General features: G+C 39.1%; 1 protein-coding gene across 7 annotated transcripts in view; it reads left to right on the forward strand.

Annotated features, from left to right (window-relative positions):
• Positions 1 to 24646, forward strand: part of ANKRD17 (ankyrin repeat domain 17) — a 133808-nt gene extending 109162 nt beyond the window's left edge. For 6 of the 7 annotated variants that reach the window (XM_070726723.1, XM_070726724.1, XM_070726721.1 and 3 more), the window contains 10 exons: positions 747 to 921; positions 2504 to 2951; positions 4233 to 4388; positions 7036 to 7185; positions 7655 to 9333; positions 15644 to 15841; positions 16271 to 16522; positions 18789 to 18964; positions 21090 to 21254; positions 22325 to 24646. In XM_070726723.1, the coding sequence (XP_070582824.1) occupies positions 747 to 921; positions 2504 to 2951; positions 4233 to 4388; positions 7036 to 7185; positions 7655 to 9333; positions 15644 to 15841; positions 16271 to 16522; positions 18789 to 18964; positions 21090 to 21254; positions 22325 to 22384 (3459 nt within the window). In that variant the 3' untranslated portion in view covers positions 22385 to 24646. The remainder of the gene's footprint in view (positions 1 to 746; positions 922 to 2503; positions 2952 to 4232; positions 4389 to 7035; positions 7186 to 7654; positions 9334 to 15643; positions 15842 to 16270; positions 16523 to 18788; positions 18965 to 21089; positions 21255 to 22324) is intronic. The other variant, XM_070726728.1, reaches the window with a different exon arrangement.
• Positions 24647 to 24876: the final 230 nt, after the last annotated feature.

Raw genomic sequence — 24876 nt, forward strand, 5'->3', positions numbered from 1 at the left:
ATTCAAAGTGCTGGTTATGACCTATAAAGCTCTATATGGCTTAGGACCAGATTACCTTCGGGACCTTCTTGTGCCTCATGCATCCCAGTAGACAGTTAGGTCTCACAGAGTTGGCCTTCTCCAGGTCAAGTTGGCCAGACAACGTCGACCGGTGGGGCCTAGGGGAAGACCCTTCTCGGTGACTGGAACTCCCTCCGGAGATACGTACCGCCCCCTCACTCCTGATCTTTCATAAAGTTCTGAAGACCCATCTCTGTTGGCGGGCATGGGGGCCATGAGTGATGAGATTGTCTCTGGCCAATATTATGAATGATTGAATTGGATGAACATGTATGACTGTATATGGGGTTTTTCACAGTTTTAGTAATTTTGTATAATTCTTTTACAGTAATTTAGATTTGTTTATATATTGTTGTATTTATAATGTACGCCGCCCTGAGTCGCCTCGAGAAGGGCGGCATAGAAATCTAATTAATAAATAATAAATAAATAATTTAATTAAATTAAATCAGCTTTAGAGAGACTCCTATTTTTTCAGCTTATCTTTCTCAGCATGCACAGATCTAATTTGAATATAAGGGACTCCATAATTTATATAGATAGTAATTGAAAACCATTGCAATGGGTATACATGTGTATGTTTCTTACTATCTCTGTTTCAAGCTCTGAACCAGTATTATCTGTTCAAGATAACAGTTCTCTTTTTTTGACAGTTCTTCTGATCACCTTTCTAATCTAATTTGTAGTTAAGGGAAGAAAGTAGACGCCTGGCACTAGCTGCTAAAAGAGAGAAAAGGAAAGAAAAAAGAAGAAAGAAGAAAGAGGAGCAGAGGAGAAAGCTAGAAGAAATTGAGGCAAAAAACAAAGAAAATTTTGAACTACAAGTTGCTCAAGAAAAGGGAAAAAACCTTAAAGCTGAAGGTATATATTATAGCACGGCTCATAATTATTATTGGAATTGCCTGGTATGGATGCCACATAAAGTTAGTTTGAAACAGCCAGAAAATCATCTGATTCCACAGGGTTTCTTTTACTTTTCCATTCCAAAATCTTGCAAGCTTTATGAAGAATCTCATGAGGTTTGTCAATATCCATCTGCAGGAGTCTTCATATACTATAATGCTTATAGGCATTTTGAGGCTTAAAAGATTTAGAGGATGAAAAAGAGGATTTAGTGATCTGTATAAAGCAGTGTTCCTCAATTACTTTCTGTTACGCCTTCCCTCCAGGAAGAAATAAACATTTTGCGCGCCCTCAACTCTCTGACCAGGACAGTTGTTTGCAATATTCAGCAGGTTTTCACTGGAAACAATTCAAACGGCTTATCAGCATGATTGGTGTGTAATGTGTTTAAGTGACACCTTAATTTATTTGGCTTCATGCTGCCCGCTGCCAACATTTTTAGCAAACATACTGGTCATTCCTTGTCTGCCACCATAGTCACAGTGAAGCCAATTTCTACATAAGCTTTGTCATATATCCTCATCTTAGCTTTTGGGAGACTTACATTTATCTCATTTTCTCCATCTTTCTCCTCCTTTTTTTTCATCCCTGTTAAATAGTTTTCCATGGTATCTCTTAAGGGTTTTTTATATACATTTCATATATCCTGCTCTGTGCAGTGTGTGCTATTGTTTGGTGCAAAAAAACCCTACACCTTTCAGCCAAAAACCTGTTCTACGGAATCACGTGCGCCCCTTGGCATTGCTCCGCTCCCCACTATTTGAGAAACACTGGTATAAAGAAAGATGGTAACTGTAGCATTAGAATTACCAAAGCCCTTTTGACTCAAAGTCCTTTATTCCTTTCAAAATATTTGACATCTACTCTTAAGCATCAGTTAAGTAACTAATTGCTTATTTTAAATCATAATTAAATCCTATGATCTCCATTAAATTAAATCAGTATTATTAATTAATAAACTATTCCATTAAAGCAAATTTCATGCTATATACATTTATTGATCAAAATATATATTCTTACCCTTTGACTTTTAAGTTTGTGTTTATAAATCATAAATCTGTTATATGCATTTTTATTTTTAGTAATTGAAAACATTAAAAGTGTTTTTGCAAAGAACTGATGTTCAAAAGGAAGAAAATTGCTTTTTGGGTTTTTTTCCTTGAGATTAACATTAATAAAATCTAAAAATCCACGATAAATTAAATGCATTTTTAAAATTCTCATGCACTTTTTAAAGAGATATTGTTTATTAAATAGGATTTTTTTGTAGAGTACTATAAAGTAAGCTTGTCCGCCAGTTCTCTAAATTTGGTTATTACCTCTGTAATTTGTAAATTAGGTTGTGTTCAAATTGTCAGCTTTTAGGAATAGGACTGTTTCATTCATATGTTCACACATCAACCTACTTATTAGTAAATAGGTACTAGGAAACAAGATATTCCAATAAGATCTAAGATCTCCATAAATAATTTGCATAGAAATATGATAAATACTTCAGGAATGCTTGGGCTTCAGTCATGTTCTTTTGTTTCTCAATTAGAAGAGCCAGGTGTCCCAACAGAACCTCCCAGTGCTACCACAACCACCACTATAGGTATATCTGCAACATGGACAACTTTGGCAAGTTCCCATGGGAAAAGGAATAATAATATTACTACAAGCAATTCTAAGAGAAAAAGCAGGAAAAATAAAATCAACCAAGATACAGTTCAGATAATGTTTGATGATCAGCTTCCAATCTCCTACTCTCAACCAGAGAAAATAAATGGTGAATCGAAAAGCAGCAGTACAAGTGAAAGTGGTGACAGTGACAACATGAGGATTTCCAGCTGTAGTGATGAAAGCAGCAATAGTAATAACAGCCACAAAAGTGATAGCAATTCATTCACAGCAGTCAGTAATAACCAGAACAGCAAGAAGCAGCCAGCAGTGCTTGTTACATTCCAAAAAGAAGAGCAGAAAACAATGTCTAGCAAATCTCCACTCAAGTAAGATTCTGTGGTTTTATTGCCAAAATAATTGATAAATTGTAATCATATTCTAACCTCTGGATTTTTTTTTTATTGGCTTGTGTTTTCTTTCTCTTTTGCTTCTTTATTGCTTGATAATATGTAGTATTTATTAAAATGTTTCTGCTGTCTTTCTACCAAATAAACGATTTAAGGATAGTGTAAGTGCATTTTCAGAATCCTAGAAAGAAGAAATGGTTTTCAACTTGGAAAATAAGGGCCAGATGACATTTTAACCTTTAGTGAGTCTTCGGAGAGGGGCGCCATACAAATCTAATGAATAATAATAATAATAATAATAATTATTATTATTATTATTATTTATTAGATTTGTATGCCACCCCTCTCAGAAGACTCACTAAAGGTTAAAATGTTGTTGTTGTTGTTGTTGTTATTATTATTATTATTATTATTGAACAAACTACAGTGGTACCTTTACTTAAGAACTTAATTTGTTCCATGACCAAGTTCTTAAGTAGAAATGTTTGTAAGTAGAAGCAATATTTCCCATAGGAATCAATGTAAAAGGAAATAATGTGTGCAAACCCATTAGGAAAGAAATAAAAGCTTGTAATTTGGGTGGGAGGAGAAGGAAGAAGAAGAAGAGGAGGAGGAGGGCAGTCACTGCCAAAGGAAGAAAGTGAAGTGAGGGGAATAAAAAAAATCCAAAACTTTAAGGCTTTTTTTAAAAAAGAGGGACTCTGAGGCGGCGAGGAGGAGCACGTGCCTCCCATACACCCAGTGCAAGGCTGCCTCCCATACACTGCGCCAGAGAGAGAAACTCAGGCGGGCGAGAGGGGGGAACTTCCTGCTCCTTTGACTGAAAGGCAGCGGCTGCTGCTGCTACCTGCTTCCTCTTTCTCCCCATGCTGAAGGGCTCCCCTCTTCTCTTGCTCGCTCACTTTGTAGCCGGCGCCTTTCCTTCTTCTGATATCTACTCCGTATGGCTGAAGCCAAGTTGAGACAGCTGGGGCGAAGCGCCCCCTTTTGCCTTTCTGCACCCAAATGCTCCAGAAGGCAACCTCGTGCTGGGTGTATGGGAAGCAGCATAAGGGAGTTACCACAGCGGAGTGGTTTATCCCCTGTCCAAGCGGCCAGAGAAAGGAAAATGCTCTGTTCGCTCTGGGATGTCCAGAGCAAAGGGAGCGTTTCTTTTCTCTGGGCCCTGGCAGTGGTTTATTCCCTCTCCACATGCCCAGAGAAAAGAAAATATTTTCTACTCTCACTCTCTTTTTGTCTTTCACCCATTTTACTTGAAAGGTTATCAGAGGTTATTGGTGAAGCAGCTGCTAATTCCTTATCTACTTGCACAAAGTCTTGTCCATCACCTCTCTCTTCACCTAATGGAAAAATCAGCTTAGCTAGTCCTAAACGTGGTCAAAAGAGAGAAGAAGGGTGGAAAGAAGTTGTAAGAAGGTAAGCTAAATTTTATATTCCAGCAAATTTCTATTTTTCTTCCTGTCCAGTTTAGAAAATGTATTTTAACCTTGCTTAATCCTACCAGATAATTAGGGAATATATAGTAGATGTATACTAATATATATAGTATAGTATATAGTATACTATACTATACTAATTTTAATAGTTTCTCATAAGGATTGCTGTAAAATACATTCACAATCTGAGAAACAAAATGCAAACTCATTTTCTGTAATGATACTTTCTCTGTCAGACTCGCTCACTTTCATACCTTAAAAAAAAATCTAATAAAGCCACTTATTATTTTATTTTATTTGAAGTTTACTAACACTTATGAATTCTTTTAATGATGAAAAACGCCATATAGGTTTTATCAAAATGTAATAAAGACTTCCTGAATATGCGTCATACCCTTCATATATTTCCTAGTTGGTGAGACGCTGGTAAAAATCTATTGGCTATTTAATATATTTAAGGGTTGTTTTTTAATGAAAAAGCCTAACTTACATAGAATAACCTGACAATACCTACAATAAAATTGGCTTTTGTTTACTTTTGTGGCATTTGGTAAAATGCCCCAAACTGAGCAGTGTACTTGATGAATATGATTAAGTCTGGTAACCTTAACATTCGCTAAGACCTAAATGAGTGCTAGGCTATGTGATATAATGTGATATAATGAAGAGCATAGAATTAAAAATTAATATATCAAAAACGAAAGAAACTGTTTCACTTGGAAATTGGACTAAACATTACCACACTATTCATAAATAGTGAAAACTAGTGCAAGTAGTAGATGAACCTACTGTATCTACCTTGATAGAATATTTAAGAAAATTGGGGAAATGACCGCACAATTTGTAACCTTCTAATGCTGGTAGATGATACAATGGTGAGTTATGTGTGAGCTATAGCAAAAATGACTGTTGAAATCAGCAGAATAATTTCACATAGGAGCATGGTTTTGCTCATGTTGTTTTATGAAAACCATGGGATGTTCAGAGGAATATAACACGAATTGAATACAGAGAAGATTAAATAAATTATTTTTTGGTGTTTCAATGTGCTTTTCTTACATCATGTGTTTACTTTTTTTGCATTTTCTTATTCCTTTTCTACATTCAGCACAATATCTATGGAGATTCTTAGTCATTTAGGTCATAGTTCTCCCAAAGGTGCTTTTTCAAGAGGCAACTAGACTTCCTTGTTTTTCTTTGAAGCATTTCCTCATCCAAGAAGCTTCTTCAGCTCTGACTGGATGGTGGAGAATGGAAGGATTTACCATATTTTTCGGAGTATAAGATGCAACTTTTTACCCAAAAAAAGTGGGTAAAAACCTGGGTGCACCTTATACACCAGATGTAGCCCCACCCTTTGCCCTCTGCCTCCCAGCAATTTACCTCCTTGCAGCAAACAGAACAGAACTTGTTAAGTCATTATGGTCTTCCAGACTCTCAGCTGATTGAGGCTGCAAGGCAAGCCATGTGCTAAAATGAAAGGGAAATTAAAGTTTCAATAACTAAAGGAGGCAAAGGCAGAGGCAGAAATTTATTTTCTTGTGCTAATCAGTTGCTGAATCTGGATGCAAGAAGATAAGTAATTATAAATGTCTATAGAATGTTCAAATTATTAGATATTTTTAAAGACTGCTTTATTATTGTTCTAGACTTAATAAAATGAAGAAGCTTTTTAAAACGAACGCTTGATCTGAAGAGGCCTAGTGCTATTGTATCTTTTTTTAAATAATAGAGAATAGTGTATACTTCCAGAAAGCCACATCAAATTTAAAAATCTGTAAAAGCATAATCTGAAATGTAAGTGTCCTATTTTAGTATTAAGACAAGGCAACTGAGTTAAACCTTGACTTAGTCATGCTTAGAGTAGATCTATTTAAATAATTGGGAGTTATGTAATAATTTCTTATATTTAAGAAAACATTCTGGCATATTGCCATAATGTACATTTCTCCAATTCTTTGCTATTTCTATGGGTCAGGCACACATGCACAGAAATACCCAGCAAACAGTGTATATCATCCGTGTTGTTTGCTGTTTGGCAAATTGCTGGGAGGCAGAGGTATTTTTTCCTTGTTTTTCTCCCCCAAAACTAAGGTGTGTCTTATACTCTAAAAAATAAGGTATATTCCTTGCAAGCACTTGTAGCTACTCAAGTGACCCTAATGACACAGGTGGCCTCAGTGACTCTAAAATAATGCAAATGACCTGTTGTCAGCAAGGAGTATAAATCCTTCCATTCCCCACCATCCAGTCACAGCTGAAGAAGCTTCTTTGATGAGAAGCAAAACATCTTAGAAGAAAGTCTAGTTGCCTCTTGAAAAAGCATCTTTGGGACATTCAGCACAAAGTTGCTGATTCAGTAAGGAAATAGTAAATGGCTATTCAAGTAATTTCTCATGAAACACATTTTCAGTATTAAGGAAATAACATGGTATATCTTTGCACTTAGGAGTTGACCAGAAATTCCATAGTGTAAAAATGCCATCCATCCTTCTAAATAATCATCTTTTACTTGAAATATCAGTAATTTTATACCATAGACTTTATTTTTTAAAAACAAAACAATCCTGCTTTGTAATATTTTAAATATGCTACTGCAATTAATTTTCTTATTCATTTGTTTTTAGATCAAAGAAGGTTTCTGTTCCATCAACTGTTATTTCCAGAGTAATTGGAAGGGGTGGTTGTAACATCAATGCTATCAGAGAATTTACAGGAGCACACATAGATATTGATAAACAGAAAGATAAAACAGGAGATAGAATCATAACAATAAGGTAAACCAAGACACTACTTATTTCATTTCTAATAATTTACTTGGTCTTATTTCTGTACTTAGTTGTTAAAAGTATTCTTACATTCTTATTGGAAACCACCTGTCAAGAATTCTAGTTTTACAAAAGCTATGCTTTCTAGTAAGATATGAGAGATTCAGGGAGCACATTTCATTCCCACATTTCAGTTTTTCCTTAAATTTAGTTTTTCATTTTTCCCTGTGGTTTCCTGAGATTAAGCATCTTTTTCTGTATTGTACTTCAATAAACCTAGAATTTATCTGAGCATAATTTTATTTATAATTGATCTTTTGCTTTGGTTCAAGCCTGGCTGGCATTCAAACATTAGAATTCACTATTAGAGAGAGAATCATAGCATAAATGTTGCCATAAAGTAATTAAATTTCCTTTCCTTAAATAGCTGATTTTTTAAAAAAAAAAACAAAACCCTGTCTTCATGCATTTATTATAGGGGAGGCACAGAATCAACACGACAAGCAACACAACTTATAAATGCTCTGATTAAAGATCCAGATAAAGAAATTGATGAACTCATTCCAAAGAATCGTTTGAAAAATTCTGCAGCCTATCCCAAAACAGGAATATCATCACATACCACCATTGCAACGGTTCACAGTTCTGCAACTGGGAACAAAGTCACCACTGTAGCAGTAGCAGTATCATCATCATCATCATCATCTCAGATTGCTCCAGCAATCTCTGTGCCTGCAATTTCATCAGCATGTACCCATAAAACAGTGAAGAATTCCATGAACAGTGTTAGGCCCGGATTTCCAGTTTCTCTGCCATTAGCCTATCCTCCTCCCCAATTTGCACATGCATTGCTTGCTGCTCAGACTTTCCAACAGATTCGCCCACCAAGGTTGCCCATGACCCATTTCGGAGGAACTTTCCCACCAGCTCAATCCACTTGGGGTCCTTTCCCTGTTAGACCTCTGAGCCCTGCAAGAGCAACTAATTCACTGAAGTCTCACGCCGTGCCTCGCCATAACAATCAAAACAGCAATGGTTGTCAAGTGAACTCTGTGGGTTCCTTGACTTCTAGTTCAACAGCTACCACAAGCTCGATGGTGTCTACTGTGCCTGTTTCTTCTGCAAATGGCAGTTCCAGTTCTCCCTCAGTGAGAAGGCAACTATTCGTCACTGTGGTGAAAACATCCAGCACTACTACAACGATTTCAACCACAGCAAGTAACAACAGCACAACAACAACAAATGCCATATATCCTTTTCCTACAGCTAAAGAGCAATACCCAAGTTCATCCACTTCCTCCCCTTCACCACCGGCCCAGTCAGCAAAGATTTCTAGACGTAGTCCTTCAGAATGTACAAGAAATTCTCCAAGCAAAAGGGTGTTGTCTTCCGATCAGGAAGTAGCTAATTCACCAGTTGTGGAAACAGTAAATTTGGCCAATAACAGGCAGTCAAACAGTAATTCTGTGGGCATTTCTTCAGAACATCTGGGTAAGCCACGGTCTCTTGGGCCTGTTTCTCAAGAAGCAAGACCACCTTTGCAGCCTCAGGTTCCAATACAAGATCCTCGTATGGTTGTACCTCCAAATTTAACAGCAGCGAGTTCTTCTGCCCCAGTAGTTACTCCTGCTAATTCTTCACTAAACTCTCCAGCAAACTATCTTTTGCCTCAGGCATCAGTAGGATCTATTCAGTCTCCTGCTTCAGCTAAAATAGAAAATGCCTCTGTCAGGCTACCTTCCCATGGAACCAATCCTGTGCACAAGAATTCAGCTCCTCTCCAGAATTGCACAGTTCCAGTCCTTAACATCAGCCAATTAAAAAGACCCCACAGTGTTCCTTCTTCAGTGCAAATTCCTTCTACTTTAACTACTCAGAGTGTTTCTCAAAATTCAGTCCATCCCACAAATAAATCCATGGCCAACAATTTCAGTGCTGCTTTTCCATTTGGACCATTTAACACACTGTATGAAAACAATCCTTCCTCAGCTCATGCATTCTGGGGTGGTTCTGTCTTGTCATCTCAGACAACGCCGGAATCTGTTTTGTCTGGAAAGTCTTCATTTCTGTCAAATTCAGATCCATTACATCAATTAGATACTTCCAAAGCTCCAGGGTTTAGACCCCCACTGCAGAGACCAGCTCCAAATCCCTCAGGTAAATATATGATCCAACTCTTTCTCATTTCATATGTGCAATATTAATCTCTAGTGATTTATTATTGGATGTCAAGGACTGAAGTCAGATTGGTGTAAAATTTTATCTGCTGAATAATAGGACCATATACTAGCTGTGCATGCAAATAAGCAAGCTCATTTTCTAAAAGTTTTAGCTCTGGTTCCCAATGTAGGGTCCACGTCCTATAGGGGGCAATTTGATTTTTAATGGGATCAATTGTAGCCTTGTTTAAACCAAATTCACTTTTTAAATAGTAAGAATTATATGTCATGGTGGGGCAGCTGGGAGGCATCAGGGTTTTAGAGATGCTTAGGTGGGGTATGGCCCAAAAAGGTTGAAACACTGGCTTAGGTATAAAATAGAGCATGACATAAATGTACCTGAAAAAGGTTTTTCTGTTGCCTGGTCAGGGAAGAGCTCCCCTCCCCCCCGCACAGCCTGGGCTTTGCTGGGGGCTGGCTTGGAAAGGGAATCCAAGGCACGTGGGGTTGGGGCCAGGGATCCTGGGGGCAAATTGTCCCCTCGGCGCATCTTGGGAGTCCTGCGGGGCGGGACAAACGTATCCCAGCCATACAAACTGAAACCAGACCCAGAACAGCACAGGACACTACCACCAATCACCTCCACCAGACCCAAACCCACACCCACCCTACAGACCAAATACAACCACAACCCAGAAGCCGAACTACAGCAGTGCCCCCAAGGGGGGGAGGAGACAGGGATGGAAAAAGAGGGGAAGTAAGAGCGGGAAGGAATGAGAGAAAAAGGGAGGAAGAGGGAGAAATGAGAAACAAATGAGAGAGAAAAGGGAGAAGTATCCAGAAATGAGAAAGTGGTAGAAATTTGAGGAGGGATGGTTGATTATTAAATATAGATTGACTATGGAATGATGGTAAAAGATATATTTAGGTGTTGTTTAATATTAGGATGTATTAATTCATAAAATTGGATTAGAATTTTAGAACTATATAGAATTATATAGGTAAAATTAATGGGAGATACATATGATAAATAAAGGGTTTATGATACGTACTGTATTGGTTACAAGTTTGTACAAAGTTACATACCATGTTTCCCTGAAAACAACATTGGGTCTTTTTTGTATGGCCAAAGAAGGCACCTGGTCTTAGTTTTGGAGAAGTTCCCCATTTTTTCCTGTACCAGAAAGATGGGGATGGGAGTTGTCTTTCCTGCTTAGTACCTTCAGGGTCTCTGCTAAACAGTTCATCTGTGGCGCTTTTCAGAGCCTGAACGTCGTCGGCAAAGCAACTGAGCTAAGCCTATATGACTTTGCTAAATAGCTCTACAAAACAAAATCAGCTGTTTAATCAAGACACGCTCAGCTGTTTTGCGGATGATATTCAGGCTCCGAAAAGGGAGGCAGCTCTGCTGATCTCAATCTCCATATCTTCTCTAAACAGCTTTTTCCTGCCGAACCTTCAGTATTGCAATCCTGGGATATGCTGAAGGCTTGGGGTGGGGAAATGGGGAACGTGACTTCCCCACCTGTCCTATTCTTAAATTCAGCACAGACTGAGAATAGAAGGACAGGCATGAAAATTCCCCTCCCCATTTTCTTGCGGACTGCTGAAAATGCTCCCCCACCCTAAGCCTTCAGCGTTGTAATCCTGGGATACCCCTGGCTTCCCAGCACTGCTCCGGGGCTTGCACAGCACCAGGGCTGGGGAGGCCATCAAAGGAGTTCTGCGTGGCCCCTCCTGTTTCTGCTTTGCCTTTGCCAGGGCAGCGGATACTAGAAGGGGACAGCCCTCTGCTGGACAATCTCAAGTGTTGTCTTGAAGCCTCCCTGCCAGTTTGGGGCAGATGGCTACATGGGCTGCCTTTACATGGCTAGTATGCCTGCAATATCCCTGATATCCAAGGCTGGCAAGATTTAGCGTTTGAGCTCCGGCACACTCTCTTCTTGGACAGAGGCTCCGAATGCATGTTGCCTCCAGGTCACAGAGTCTGACCTGCTGATTTCAGCTGGCGGTGGCTCTGGCCTGATCCTGGCTGCCAACGCTGCAGGCAAGAACTGGCCATGTGATTACGCTTCATGGCTTCACAGATAAAGCCCTCACCGGCTGCTGCTTCACATGGAAGAAGAGGCACTGCGAGGGAGCCCATTTATTGCATTGGCCAGACGGGGGTTGCCCACACAGAGGCTGAGTCTCAGGGCATCGCCATAAGCAGATTCCGAGCTGGAAGCAGGGAGGATCTGTGTCCTTATGCCTGCCCTCATAAAATAGTTATCTGTGTGTGTGAAAGAGAGAGGGGACAAAGAGAGAGAAAGAGAAATGAAAGAAAGGAAACAGCCTGTGATTCTTGTTACTTTCCTCCATCATTTCTCTCTCTCTCTCTCTCTCCCTCCCTCCTCCCCCTCTCTCTGACATTTGATGAAAAAGGAGTATTGGAATTTGCTCTCAGCGCCCCAAATAGCATCTGAGAAATAAATCAGATTCCAGTCCAATTCTCTTATCCAAGATTGGATTTATTAGCAGAGCCATGATGGTCATTGGTCATGCCATTGCCATTCCGATACTAGCTTCCTTCCAGTATCCCACCCAGGTTAAGGTTCATCTCACATCCCCACACCCACAAGTTTAGCATGAGGACCAGTCCGAGTGACCTTGGACTCTAAGAAAGGAATTTGTTGTGGCTAGTAACTTTCCCTCTCATGCAACTAACCCCTCCCAGTTCCCCTAATACTATTCTACTGTGGCAAGCCAAAGTCTCTAACTCCACATGATGGCTTTGGCCTGACACCTTCATCTAGACTTGTTCCAGGAGGTAACAGACATATTTGGCTTCCTGCAAGTGGATCTATTTGCCACTCCCGAACAACACCCAGCTCACAATAATCCTGACCACGTCCCAGATACCAGGGGTCGAGGGGACTGACGCGCTCCAAGTAGCATGGCCTCCAGGCCTTATGTATGCATTTCCCCTGCTCCCGCTAATTACTCACATCATCCACAAGATTATGTGTGAGAGAGGGCAGAGATCCTAATTGTGGCTCCTCATTGGCCACGCCGACCTACTGAGCCTTTCAGTGTCTCGTCCTTGGAGATTTCTTCAGAGCAGAGTTTTCCTCAGCCATGGGGCAGTGGCTCCAACTGACCATCTAGTGCTTGAGAGGGTTGCTCTGAAGGAGAATGATATTTCTGCTAGGGCCATCACTACATTCTGTCCTCCAGGAGACATTCTACCACTCGCATCTATGATGCCAGCTGGAGGGCCTTCTATGGGTGGTGCATCCAGGCAAACCTTGTGCCTACAGTGGCAGCCATCAGTCAGGTCATTGACTTCCTCCAGGATGTCAATGCCTCAGCCCCAATACACTTTGGAGACAAACGGTCTTGTCTTCCATTATCTCATGTAGACATCTAGAGCCCTTGGCTCTCTATCCCACAATTTGTCACTTCCTTCATGGAACGACCAATCTCTACCCTTTGTTGTTCACTGATACCCTACCTGGGATTTGTCAAAGGTTCTTCAGAGGCTCACAGAGGCCCACTATGAACTGTTCCACCAGTTCAGCTTATGACACTTCTCTTGTAAGGTAGCATTCCTAGTCGCCATTACATCAGCTAGAAGGGTGTCCGAACTGGCCACCCTGTGCGTTCGAGCTGACCTGCGCATTTTTCACAATGATCGTGTAATTCTTTGACTGGGCCTGACTTTATACCAAAGGTCAATACTTGGTTCCATAGGGCCCGGGAGCTAGTTCTGCCAAATTTTTGCCCACATCCGAGCCATCCCTCGGAGAAGAGATGGCACACACTTGACGTTCATAGAACACTTCATATCTGCATCAACTGAACGGCCCAATTCCAGAGATCAGAAACGCTTTTTCTGTCCTTTCTGCCATCTTTCTTGGGCCAAAACGTGGTCATCGAACACAGTGGGCTGCTGGATTCGCTCTACCATTGCTAACGCCTACGAGCCTTAATCCAGACATGTGCCGGATCATATCACGGCTCACTTCAAGCGCAGCGCAGAGATTTTGGCAGTGTGAGCGACTCAGGCTTCTTTGGAAGAGATTTGCCAGGCAGCCATCTAGACATCCCCTTCTTCCTTCATGCTGCACTATAAAGTGGATGTGTACACCTCGGCGGAGGCGTCCTTTGGTAGAAAGGTGTTACAACAGGTGTTCAGAGACTAGAGACTCAGCCACCAGTCCGAGCTCTACCAGATGGAGGGCCAGCTCTGGTATGTCCCATTCCTGGTTGCTGTATCCACCTCTATGGAGAAGGGGCGTTGGTCTTACCTGATATGCTCCTTCTCAGGAAGGTAAACATAGCAGACAGCCCCAACTTATTTCTATTTGACTATTGATTGACTGCCTGCTAGGGGACTTCTTCATCTTGGTGGATTGTCTGCTTGCAAGCATGTGAAAGGATTAGTGGTTCATCGACTGAGGCACGTGAGAGTCTGTTGCTTCGATCCTAGGCTAGCATCAAGATCGTGACCTAAACAATTTTGATAGACTCAGTCCATTCAGAGAGTAGATGGAGTTAACCCATTCCTGGCTTCCTGAGAAGTAGCGTATTGGGTAAGACCAACGCCCCTTTTGATGTATTATTTAACACATTCTTGTATACAATAAAACAAATAAAAATGGCATGGATGTTTAAAAATGCAAGTAAATTTTGTTTGATCTATTTGCCACTCCCGAACAATGCCCATCTCACAATAATCCTGACCACGTCCCAGATACCAGGGGTCGAGGGGACTGACGTGCTTCAAGTAGCATGGCCTCCAGGCCTTATGTATGTATTTCCCCTGCTCCCGCTAATTACTCACATCATCCACAAGATGGAGCAAAAAACCAAAAACTCTAATAATATTAAATATTTATGACCAGGCATTATCCAGAACATAATAAAACTCATTCCAATAATAATGTTTTGGGAAATTTGAGAAAATTCAGGTTTCTGCCAATGTTAAATTCTATCTCAACCAGCAAATATTCACTTGCAGAACAGTTTTTTTTTCATTCCTAGCCCCAATATAACAACTAAAATTAACACTCTTCCATTCTATGATTCATCTATTTGTAAGGAAAATATATATTTACTTAGAAGTTTTAGAAAGTGAAATCTGTTTGATTTGTTGATTACTGACATTTTGATAGCAAGTAGAAAGATCATGTGATCTTCCTCTTGATACAAGTGGATAAACTGATTTATTAGTATACAGTGATCCCCCGATTATCGCGAGGGTTCCGTTCCAAGACTCCTTGCGATAATCGTAAACTCGCGATGTAGCGGCACGGAAGTAAAAACACCATCTGCGCATGCGCGTCCTGTTTTCCATGGCCGCACATGCGCAGATGGTGGAGTTTGCGTGTGGGCGGCGGGGAAGACCCCTTCGGCCGCCCAACAGCTGATCTGCTCTGCAGCGCGGCAGCAGCGAGGAGCCGAAGATGGGGTTTCCCTGTTGCCCAGGCAACGGGGAAACCCCAAGATCGCTTGCCCGTTCGCTCGCCCGCCTGGCTCCTCGCTGCTGCGGCGCTGCAAGCGAGCAGCCGGGCGGGCGGGTGAACGGGCAAGCGGCAAGCGATCTTGGGGTTTCCCCTTTGCCTGGGCAACGGGGAAACCCCAAGATCGCTTGCCCGTTCGCCCGCCCGCCCGGCTGCTCGCTTGCAGCAGCTGAGTCCTGAAGCCAGACGGCAAAGGCAAACTTCCGCGTTTGGCTTCGGGACTCAGCTGGGAAGCGGCTCTGGGGTTTCCCCACCGCCCATGCAAACTCCTCGCTGCCGCTCGCCCGCCCTTCGCCCGCCCACGCCGTTTGCTCGCGCCGCTTCCCAGCTGAGTCCTGAAGCCAGACGGCAAAGGCGAACTTCCGCGTTTGGCTTCGGGACTCAGCTGGGAAGCGGCACTGGGGTCTTACTGGCCGCCCACGCAAAGGGGAAACCCCGGCTCCTCGCTGATGCCCGCCGCTCGCCCTCCCGCCAGCAAGAGGGGGAAGACCCAGGGAAGCCGCCCAGCAGCTGATCTGCCCGGGGAATGCAAACTCCACCATCTACGCATGCGTGGCCATAGAAAAAAGGGGCGCGCATGCGCAGATGGTGTTTTTACTTCCGGGTGGAAAAATCGCGATATAGCGATTAGCAATGATCGAGAGCGCGAAACTCGGGGGATCACTGTATATAAAATTCAAAGTAAAAAATTAATACAGCAATATGTTAGTTACTATTAAAATTATTGAATAAGCAAATTATGTTTTATACCAATACTAGCATTCATTCCTCTTGAAAAGTGATGTTTTGCTCATAATTTTACAGGTATTGTTGGTCTCGATTCACCTTACGGTTCTGTTACACCTTCTTCTGCACATTTGGGTAACTTTGCCTCAAATCTTTCAAGTGGCCAAGTATATGCATCAGGAACATCTCTTGGTGGAGCACCAGCGGCTGCTAATTTTAATAGACAGCATTTTTCCCCACTCAATTTACTGCCTCCATGTTCCTCTGCATCAAACGGTGAGGCTTTTGTGGCATTCTTTTAATAAGATAATCAAATATATTAAGGTTCCTGGCAGATTTTTTATCTTAGAGAAGAGTAGAAGAAAGCTAAATGATAATAACTGTAGTAAAGTTTTAATAACAACCCAAGAAATATTTGTAGTTATTTTATTCAAGTAAGCTGAATTCTAGAATCATGATTGTACAGTTTGCAAAACTGTACTGTGACAGAAGGCTCTCCAATTAGATAGCATGTTATAAAAAATTACAAGCTGTTACTTCGGAGTTATATCAAGTATCTGGTATCATAATGTATCTGTTTCCAACTGTTATTTAATTCATGTTACTCATTTTATTGAGTCTGGGATAAAAACAAGTATTGGGAAGGAAGGTTGTTGTCTTGAAATATTCACAGCAAATTCACTCTTCGTATGTATTTGCTTTTAGAGCCATCTGCTCAACCAATGACTGCTGGAGTAAGAGCACCATCTCCAACCCCTTCAGCTGTTTCCATCAGGTCAGAAAAGCCCAGCAGTATGTCTCAGGACAGGAAGGTTCCTGTTCCAATTGGAACTGAGCGTTCTGCACGTATTAGGCAAACAGGAACATCTACACCTGCTGTTATCGGGAGTAACTTAGCTGCTCCAGTTGGTCATAGCGGTATATGGTCTTTTGAAGGACTAGGAGGAAATCAAGGTGGTATGTATTGTCTTCTACTCATGTTCTAATAATAATTTAAATGTTAAAATAGAAGCTTCTTCCAGAAATGCTAGTGTTAATTTTCTGATATCTCCTCGGAGAGGGGCGGCATATAAATCAAACAAACAAACAAATAAATATTAAATAGCTATTTAAAGCCATTACAGCCGTTCCAAGACCTCCCGCAAAAGTCGATTTTCCGCAAAGTAGCGGTGCGGAAGTAAAAACACCATTTTTGGCTATGGACAGCCAAAAACTACCCCCACGCACACTTTTTCAAGGCAGCACAAGGAGCTGGGCTTGAAATTAGGGCAGGGAGCGACGAAAGTGCGGAGGCCGGCAAAGATTGCTTTGAATGTCGGCTGCCCCCGCCCCCCCAGCGCCTCCGGCCCCCTCGCCACTACCGCCTGCCCGCACGATCCACCCCTCTCACCGGCTTTCTTCGGACACGGGTCCTCCTGCAGCAGCGCTGGCGGCTACGGCTTCTCATCCTCCTCATTCGGCCGGTAGCCGCTCTGAGCGCTTTGAGAATGCCTGCCTCGCCCCTCTCACAGTCCCTTAGCTGAGAGCACTTTCGTCCCAGCTATCAGCGAGGGGGCTGCAGGAGAGGTGGGGGCAGGCGTTCTCACAGAGAGGGAGAGGGAGAAAGAGAGAGAGAGCAAGAGGGGAGAGAGTGGAAGGTAGAGAGAGAGAGAAAAATGATAGAAAAAGGGAGAAAAAAGAGAAATGAGAAAATGATTGAAGCAGAGAATGACAGGAAAGAAAGAGAAAGAGAGAGAGAAGTGACTCTTGGTGATGACGTATGACGTCATCGGTTGGAAAAAACCGTGGTATAGAAAAAAAACCGCGGAGTATTTTTTAATTAATATTTTTTGAAAAACCGTGGTATAGCCGTTTCGCGAAGTTTGAACCCGCGAAAATCGAGGGATCACTGTAATCCTATTCTAACATTCATGCTATACTGCAACAGGATGGAAAGATTAGAAGATGACAAGGATAATAACAATATAGTCTACTACTTATATCTAGTAATATCTTTAAGCATAGGATAATTCTGGTGTTTAGCAGAATGATGGCATGGTGTGGGATAAGAACTATCTTCATGTCTAGCTGATTTGGCATACAATGTCCTATAGTGGCACCCTGAAGCGAGAAGTTGAAACAGTTTAAGTCAGGCTGTGAGCAGTCTATAGATGTTTTCTGGTTCTCTTTCTGATTCATGCAATATATAGGTCCTTAGTGGAAGGCATGCAGGTTGCAGTTGTTGTTTTTGTGCAGTCCTAACTATACATAGAATTTTCTACTTGTCCTGCTTGGTGGCTGTGCCAAGCCAGGCTGTTATACAGGTACAAATGATAGGCTCAGTTGAAACAGAAAGAACATTCTTTGCTATGCCTTCTATCCACATTCTGACTAATGCATTCATCAAAAGCAGAACTCCGAGGCAGATAGATTTCTCAAAGAACACGTTTACACCTTCTTAATGGTGGTTTAATATTAGGTGTCCATTTCAAGTCCTGGGAGATTATAAAACCCAGAAACATGAAGATCTCTATTGTTGATACTGTGTTGATATTATTGTAAGAAGTTGTAGAATAGGAGAGCTTCCCCTAAAATCTATTATCTCTACAGTTTTAAAAGTGTTCAGGTCCAGATTATTCCAGCTGTACTATAGGGCCAATTGTTCTACCTCCCATCTACATGCAAACTCATTGTTGTCTTGATAAGAGCAATGACACACTTCAGTGTTTTAACAGAAGGATCTTCCAAGATTCAGTCATTGATATATAGAGAAAAGAGTAATGGAGAGATCACACAGCCCAGGGGAGGGTGTGATCCAATACTAATGGAGTGGGGATTTTGATGCAGGTGAAGATGGGGGCCAGTTGACCAACACAGATTTTCAAACAAGGAATTATCCTGTTTGGGTCTGGTGCTTTTCCAGACTTTTGTGAAATTGAACTCACACACACCTCTTTTTCTAGGATCACAACAGATGAGGGACCCAGAGGGATGGAGTCAGGTGTAGGAAACTTGGTTGTTGGCATATCTGAGATGGAGAAAGTAGTGATGGTTGACAGTGGTCTCCTCTCACAGTTTATATCCTGCTTTAAAAACTTAACTTTAAACCTTATTGTGACATATTATGTAAGGCTAAGTGAGCAGAGTGCCTTTTTCTTTGGTTTTTAGATCACGGTATATATTAGAAACTAAGTGATAAGATGAATACGAATATATTAATAGTTATACTCTTTTTTCTTCCTAGATAAAGTAGATTGGTATCATAGTGGAATGGGAAACCATATGATTCACAGGCCAATGTCTGATCCAGGAGTATTCTCACATCAAGCAATGGAAAGAGAGAGCACAGGAATTGTAACTCCTTCTGGTACATTCCACCAGCATGTTCCTGCAGGATACATGGACTTTCCTAAAGTTGGGGTAATATAACATTTAGATGATTAGCCAGGTTTTTGTTATTTAAATAGTGTTGATTTATTTGATTTGATTTGTATGCCACCCTTCTCTGAAAACTGGGGGCAGCTCACAAGGTACAGTGTAAAAACAAAGCGTATAAAACAAATCTAATATATTAAAAAAACCTACAGCTAAAAACCCAATATATTAATCGATCAACCAATTCAGTCACACCATGCATTACATTTATTGGTCAGGGGGTCTAGATCTAATTGCCCCAGGCCTGGCGACAACGTTTTCCCTGTTTAAACGTTTAAACCTAAATAGCTAGGAAATGAGAATATACAAATTACTTTCTTAATATTTAAATCTTGTTCACATGTATCAAGAAATAATTATATAAAATATTTTCATATATGGATATATCTATTTTAATTTTTTATATACTGCCCCAATTGCAAAATCAGGAAACATTTAACTTAGGAATTCTTATGTTTTTAGCACATGTAATATAAATTAAGGTCATTAGATTGCAGGCAGTTTATAATACAAATTTCTCTTGAAATATGCATATTTCAAATATGCATATCTCTGCCGGCGGGCATGGGGGCCATGAGAGATGAGATTGTCTCCAGATAATGTTGAAACGATTGAATTGAATGAATGGGAATGACTGCATATGGTGGTTTTAATGATTTCATAAATAATTCTTTTTAATAATAATTTAATAACAATTTCTTTGTATATATTGTTTTATAGGGTGGACAAAAAAATGGAAACACTTGACTTTTTGGCATCATAATGTTTGAACATGTTCAAATCAATCCAAACTTGACATATTTTAATGTTTTTTTTAAATTCTGTGATTTGATATGTTTTTTTAAACTACCTTTTTTTAATATAGAAATTTAAGGAAATTGGTTATAACCTTCTAGAAATGGCAGACCTCTCAGACTTTCAAAGAGGCCAAATTGTTGAGCTCGAATGGCAGGCGCTAGTGTAACAGAAAGTGCCCGAATGTTTGGCGTTTCAAGAGGTAATGTCTCAAAAGTAATGACTGCTTTTGAAAGAGAAGGGAAAACGTCTTCAGCCAAGCACACGTCTGGTCGAAAGTCAGAGTTGTCTAAGAGAGACTGTCAGACTCTAAAGCGAATTGTTAGAGCGGATCGCAAGACCGCAGCTCCTAAAATCACTGCAGAGCTCAATAGACACATACAGAACCCAGTTTCCATAAAAACTGTTCGAAGGGAGCTTCACAAATTTGGATTCCACAGAAGAGCTGCAATTAGAAAACCTCTGCTCTCAAAGACAAATGTTTCAAAGCGTTTAGAGTGGTGTAGAAACCAACAGAAATGATCCCTCAAGCAGTGGCAAAATGTGATTTTCTCTGACGAATCATCGTTTACCCTTTTTCCGACCTCTGGCTATGTTTATGTTTGGAGACAGCCAAAAGAATCATTTCATCCAGACTGCCTTCTCCCAACCGTCAAACATGGTGGGAGTTCAGTGATGGTCTAGAGTGCTATTTCTTGGAAATCCGCTTGTCCAGTGATTTCCCTTCATGGAAGAATTAACAACCATCACTATTTAGGAATTTTGGCCGACCAAATTCATCCTATGGTTCAAGAACTGTTTCTAGAGCGCGATGCCATCTTTCAAGATGATAATGCACCAATCTATAGAGCAAGAATTGTTAAAGAATGACACGAGGAACATTCTAATGAAGTTCAGCATCTCATCTGGCCACCACAATCACCAAACCTCAACATTATTGAGCATTTATGGTCAATTTTAGAGATTCAAGTAAGAAGTTGATTTCCACCACCATCACCATCTTTAAAAGAACTGGAGGGTGCTTTAACGGAAGAATGGGCTAAAATTCCTTTGTAAATAATTCACAATTTGTATGAATCAATACCTCAGAGAATTGAGGCTGTATTTGCCGCAAAAGGTGGACCAACACCATATTAAAAGATATTTTGATGATTTTTCAAGGTGTTTCCATTTGTATATTATGTTGTATGCAATCTTGAGTCTTTTTGAGATGGGTGGCATAGAAATCTAATAAATAAACAAATAAATAAATAAATCTAAAATCAAGAATACAATACATTTTTTGAATCTTAAGTCATTATTCTATTCTTGACAGGGCATGCCTTTTTCAGTGTATGGGAATGCAATGATTCCTCCTCTTGCACCCATAGCAGATGGTACTGGTGGACCCATATTCAATGGGCCTCATGCTGGTGACCCAACTTGGAATTCATTGATAAAGATGGTTTCAAATTCTGCAGAGACTAATGGCCCCCAGACAGTAAGTATCAAGGATATTTTAGATTAGCATTTATGGACAAATGTCCTCTTTCAGATCTCTTTGTCTATAATGTGTCTCAGCATTACTTTTAGTTTTCTTATTTCCTATAGTCAATAGTATTCGAATGACAGATTTTTAGAGACATTTATATGTGGCATATATATCGCCCAAACAATATTTATATAATTGTACCAACAGTCCAAAAATTGAAGAAATTTACTTTGAGCTAATAATGCATGTTTTATCATCAGGCCATTTTGTACTAGTGGGTAAAAAAAATAATAGAAGAATGTATATTTAGATAATAAGGAAATAGGATACTCTGAGGGGATAAAAACCCTGTCCTTTTATTCTTAATGTTTTACATTTCTTGATTATGGAGACCTTTATAAGTAACAGCTTTAGCCCAAATGTTAATATCTTTAAAAAAAAAAAATATTTCCACTCCATTCTAGTGCTCCCCCCTCCTCCCCCAATGATATAATTTATTCTAGGTTTTGAAATATTCAGTTTTGGGTTTTTCTTTCAATTCTAACTTTAGCCTATCTATCTCCAAGCATGATAATATTTTGTATAAAATTTCTTCCTCTTGGGTATATTCTTGTCTTTCCATTTTTGAGCAAAAGCTAGCCTTGTGGCATTCAAAATAGGTAATGTTAAATATATTGTGCTTTTGTCATATTTGTCTATTGTTATTTATCCCTAATAAAAAGAGCTCTGGTTTTAAATCCATATTTATTTTCAATATTTCTTCCAGACATTGCTTTATTTTTACCCAGAATGCCCATGTTAATTTCTTATTGTTATTGAATAATAGGTTGAATAGTTAAAAGTGGTAGTAATATTTCACACAATGATATACAGTACACGTAGCATGCACATCATTTTCAAAATGGATAAAAAAAGCTAAGAACATTCCATATGTTTATATTTTACTTTAAAGAATAACCAATTGAGATAATAATTCACATATGTTAAGTGGGAATTATTGACAATTCTGTCTGTTTATTTGTTTATTTGTTTGACAATTAAAACTCTGCATAGCTTAAAATGTCTACTCTCCTCCCCAGGTTTGGACAGGAACATGGGCACCACACATGAGCAGTGTGCATATGAACCAGCTTGGTTGAATTCAGATCACCTTCGATAGCCTGAAGTTATTTTGGGGTTATTTTGTTCTTTTTTTTCTTTTTTTTTGGCTGATAGGAGACTACAGATGGCAAAAGCAATTCGCATCAGCTTTCAGATTATTCTTCAGTTGTATTGGACTGAAGTGTGTAGGCTTTTTCAGAAGAATATACTGACACTTTTCTTTGAATATAATGACTGCCCATTCCAGCATATGGTTCATCTTAGCCTCTTTCGATTCTATTTTATTTTCCCTTTGTTTATTATTAATTTTAGGCATAACTTTATATTGAACCTATTCTTTAGCTGGTTGGTTTTTAGTACTGTAAGCTGCTTTTGGGCATACACAGAAATTTAGCAAAATTATGTAAACTTGATCCTGTTTAGAATGGCAGATAAATGTACAATTGTTTACATAACTGAAATGGATAGCAGAATCTTTCTGGTATGTCAGTATAGAGGCTCAACTTTAATGTGACGGATGTATCTTCATATACAGCAGTCTGGATGTTTTCTTCATACATTAAAATATTAATAAGCATTACTTTTCTAGTTGTGTAATTTTAAGTATGCATAAAATGGGCATTATTTTTCAGTTTGTTCCATAACGTTTTAGTATGTTTATACAATGAGATTTGGTATTTATTCATTATAAATTTAATTTTATAAATGGAATACGAAATTTATGCAAAAGTCTTCCCCAGCTACTCTATAAATGTTGAATAAGACAAAAATAAAAATACCGATCCTTAATCATAATATTTAGGCTCTTCAATATTATTAATACATTTCAATGTTAAGATAGGCTAACCAGATTACTACAAAGATGGGTTAATAAAATTACTGTCTGTAACTAGTTTGAAAATACTCTTCCTTAGCTTTCTATTGTCTATCAGTTACAATCAAGTTTTTTTTAAATTAGTCAGAATGAATTGGCCATTGTTTTCTCCTAAGAACGTATTGATAGAAAAGCTTAAATTTAGAAGATACTGAATTACATATCAAGGGAATAATTTATTCTTAAATTAATCTTAGTTAGATTTTTATTTTATTTTTTATTTTTTATTTTATTTTTTTGCAAAATTCCGTATTAGAAGATATAATGTGACTCTGGATCGTTTCCACTGCCAAGAAAACATTTGAATACTAATTGGGAAAGAATCTATTTCAATCTAAAAGATTTTAGAAGTACCTGTGGCAAATGGTGACCACTAATTATAATTGTTATCACTTGTCCCACGTACTTCTAAAATCTAAATAACAGATACATTTGTGAATATGTGGTATGTATTTTTAAATTGTATAAGCTGTTCTACTCATGGCAAACATTGCATATGAGAATAAAAGAGGCCAAAGTATATATTCTTTGCTACTTAGAAGAAATGAACTCTGTTACACTAGCAGTTGTTTCTTATATGGAATTACACTGCAAGCTTCTAGTATCATTTCAGAAGTAAGTGACATTGAATTTAGTGGGGCTTACTCCTACAGAAATAATAGCATTAGTGGTTCAACACAAGGTTTATACAAGTAAAATTTAGATTACTTAGACCAGCTCAGATTTTAGTAAATTCTAAAATACTGTTTCAGGTGTAATGTCACAGCAAGAAAAATGACTTTCCCAAAGAATCCTGCAGCCTTGTTAATGCACATTTTAAAATGTTGAAATACTCATGAATAAATAACTTTGTCTGTGTACATGCCCTCTATTGGTGCTCTTAAAATAACCTTTCCATTATCTTTCACTATACCTAATGAAATATATGAAATTGGTTGTAGCAAAAAGAATGTCTAACCAAATAGTTGTTAATGGAAAGAAGAAAAACATACCAACCTAATTTTCAGCACTTTAATGGGTGGGGGAATAATGCTATTTAACTATTTTATATAATATTTGCAACTATCTTTAGTTCATGCTTACTACAGCTAATTAGAATTATTTTTGCTTCTTTAAAATAATCCTTCAGCAGAGTAGCCGCTGCTTAATATTTATTACAATAAAATATATTGTCAGGTTCAGATAAGTTTCCTAGGATGTGGTTTCTTATTAAAGCGATCTGTATTTTGTTGACTTGAAAGCAAAAATATTAATAGAACAGATTGAAGCACTCCATGTTTTGTTTATGAAATAAGCCTTGTCAACTTAAAATCCTGGGTGGGTGGATGCTAGAAGTCTGTATTAGGAACATTTTTGGAACACTTTTATATTTCAAATGTAATGCATACTTGACCAATAAAGACAAGGAACATGTTCTTTTTTGAGACCTTCTAGGTCTTTATTTTGAAACACACCCACAAACTATTTGCAATAAGGTAGGTATATATATATATATATATACATATATTAAGTAATTAAATAATTCATGGAAATCTAGATAGTTCAATGCATAATTCACAGGATTTTAAATTTGAAAAAATCATATTTCCCTTTTCATACATAAGTTTGAATGCCAGTCTTATCTGAAGTACAATTCTGGTTATCTAAAGTATAAAT

The sequence above is a fragment of the Erythrolamprus reginae genome, chromosome Z, assembly GCF_031021105.1.
Source record: "Erythrolamprus reginae isolate rEryReg1 chromosome Z, rEryReg1.hap1, whole genome shotgun sequence".
NCBI classification, from domain to species: domain Eukaryota; kingdom Metazoa; phylum Chordata; class Lepidosauria; order Squamata; family Dipsadidae; genus Erythrolamprus; species Erythrolamprus reginae.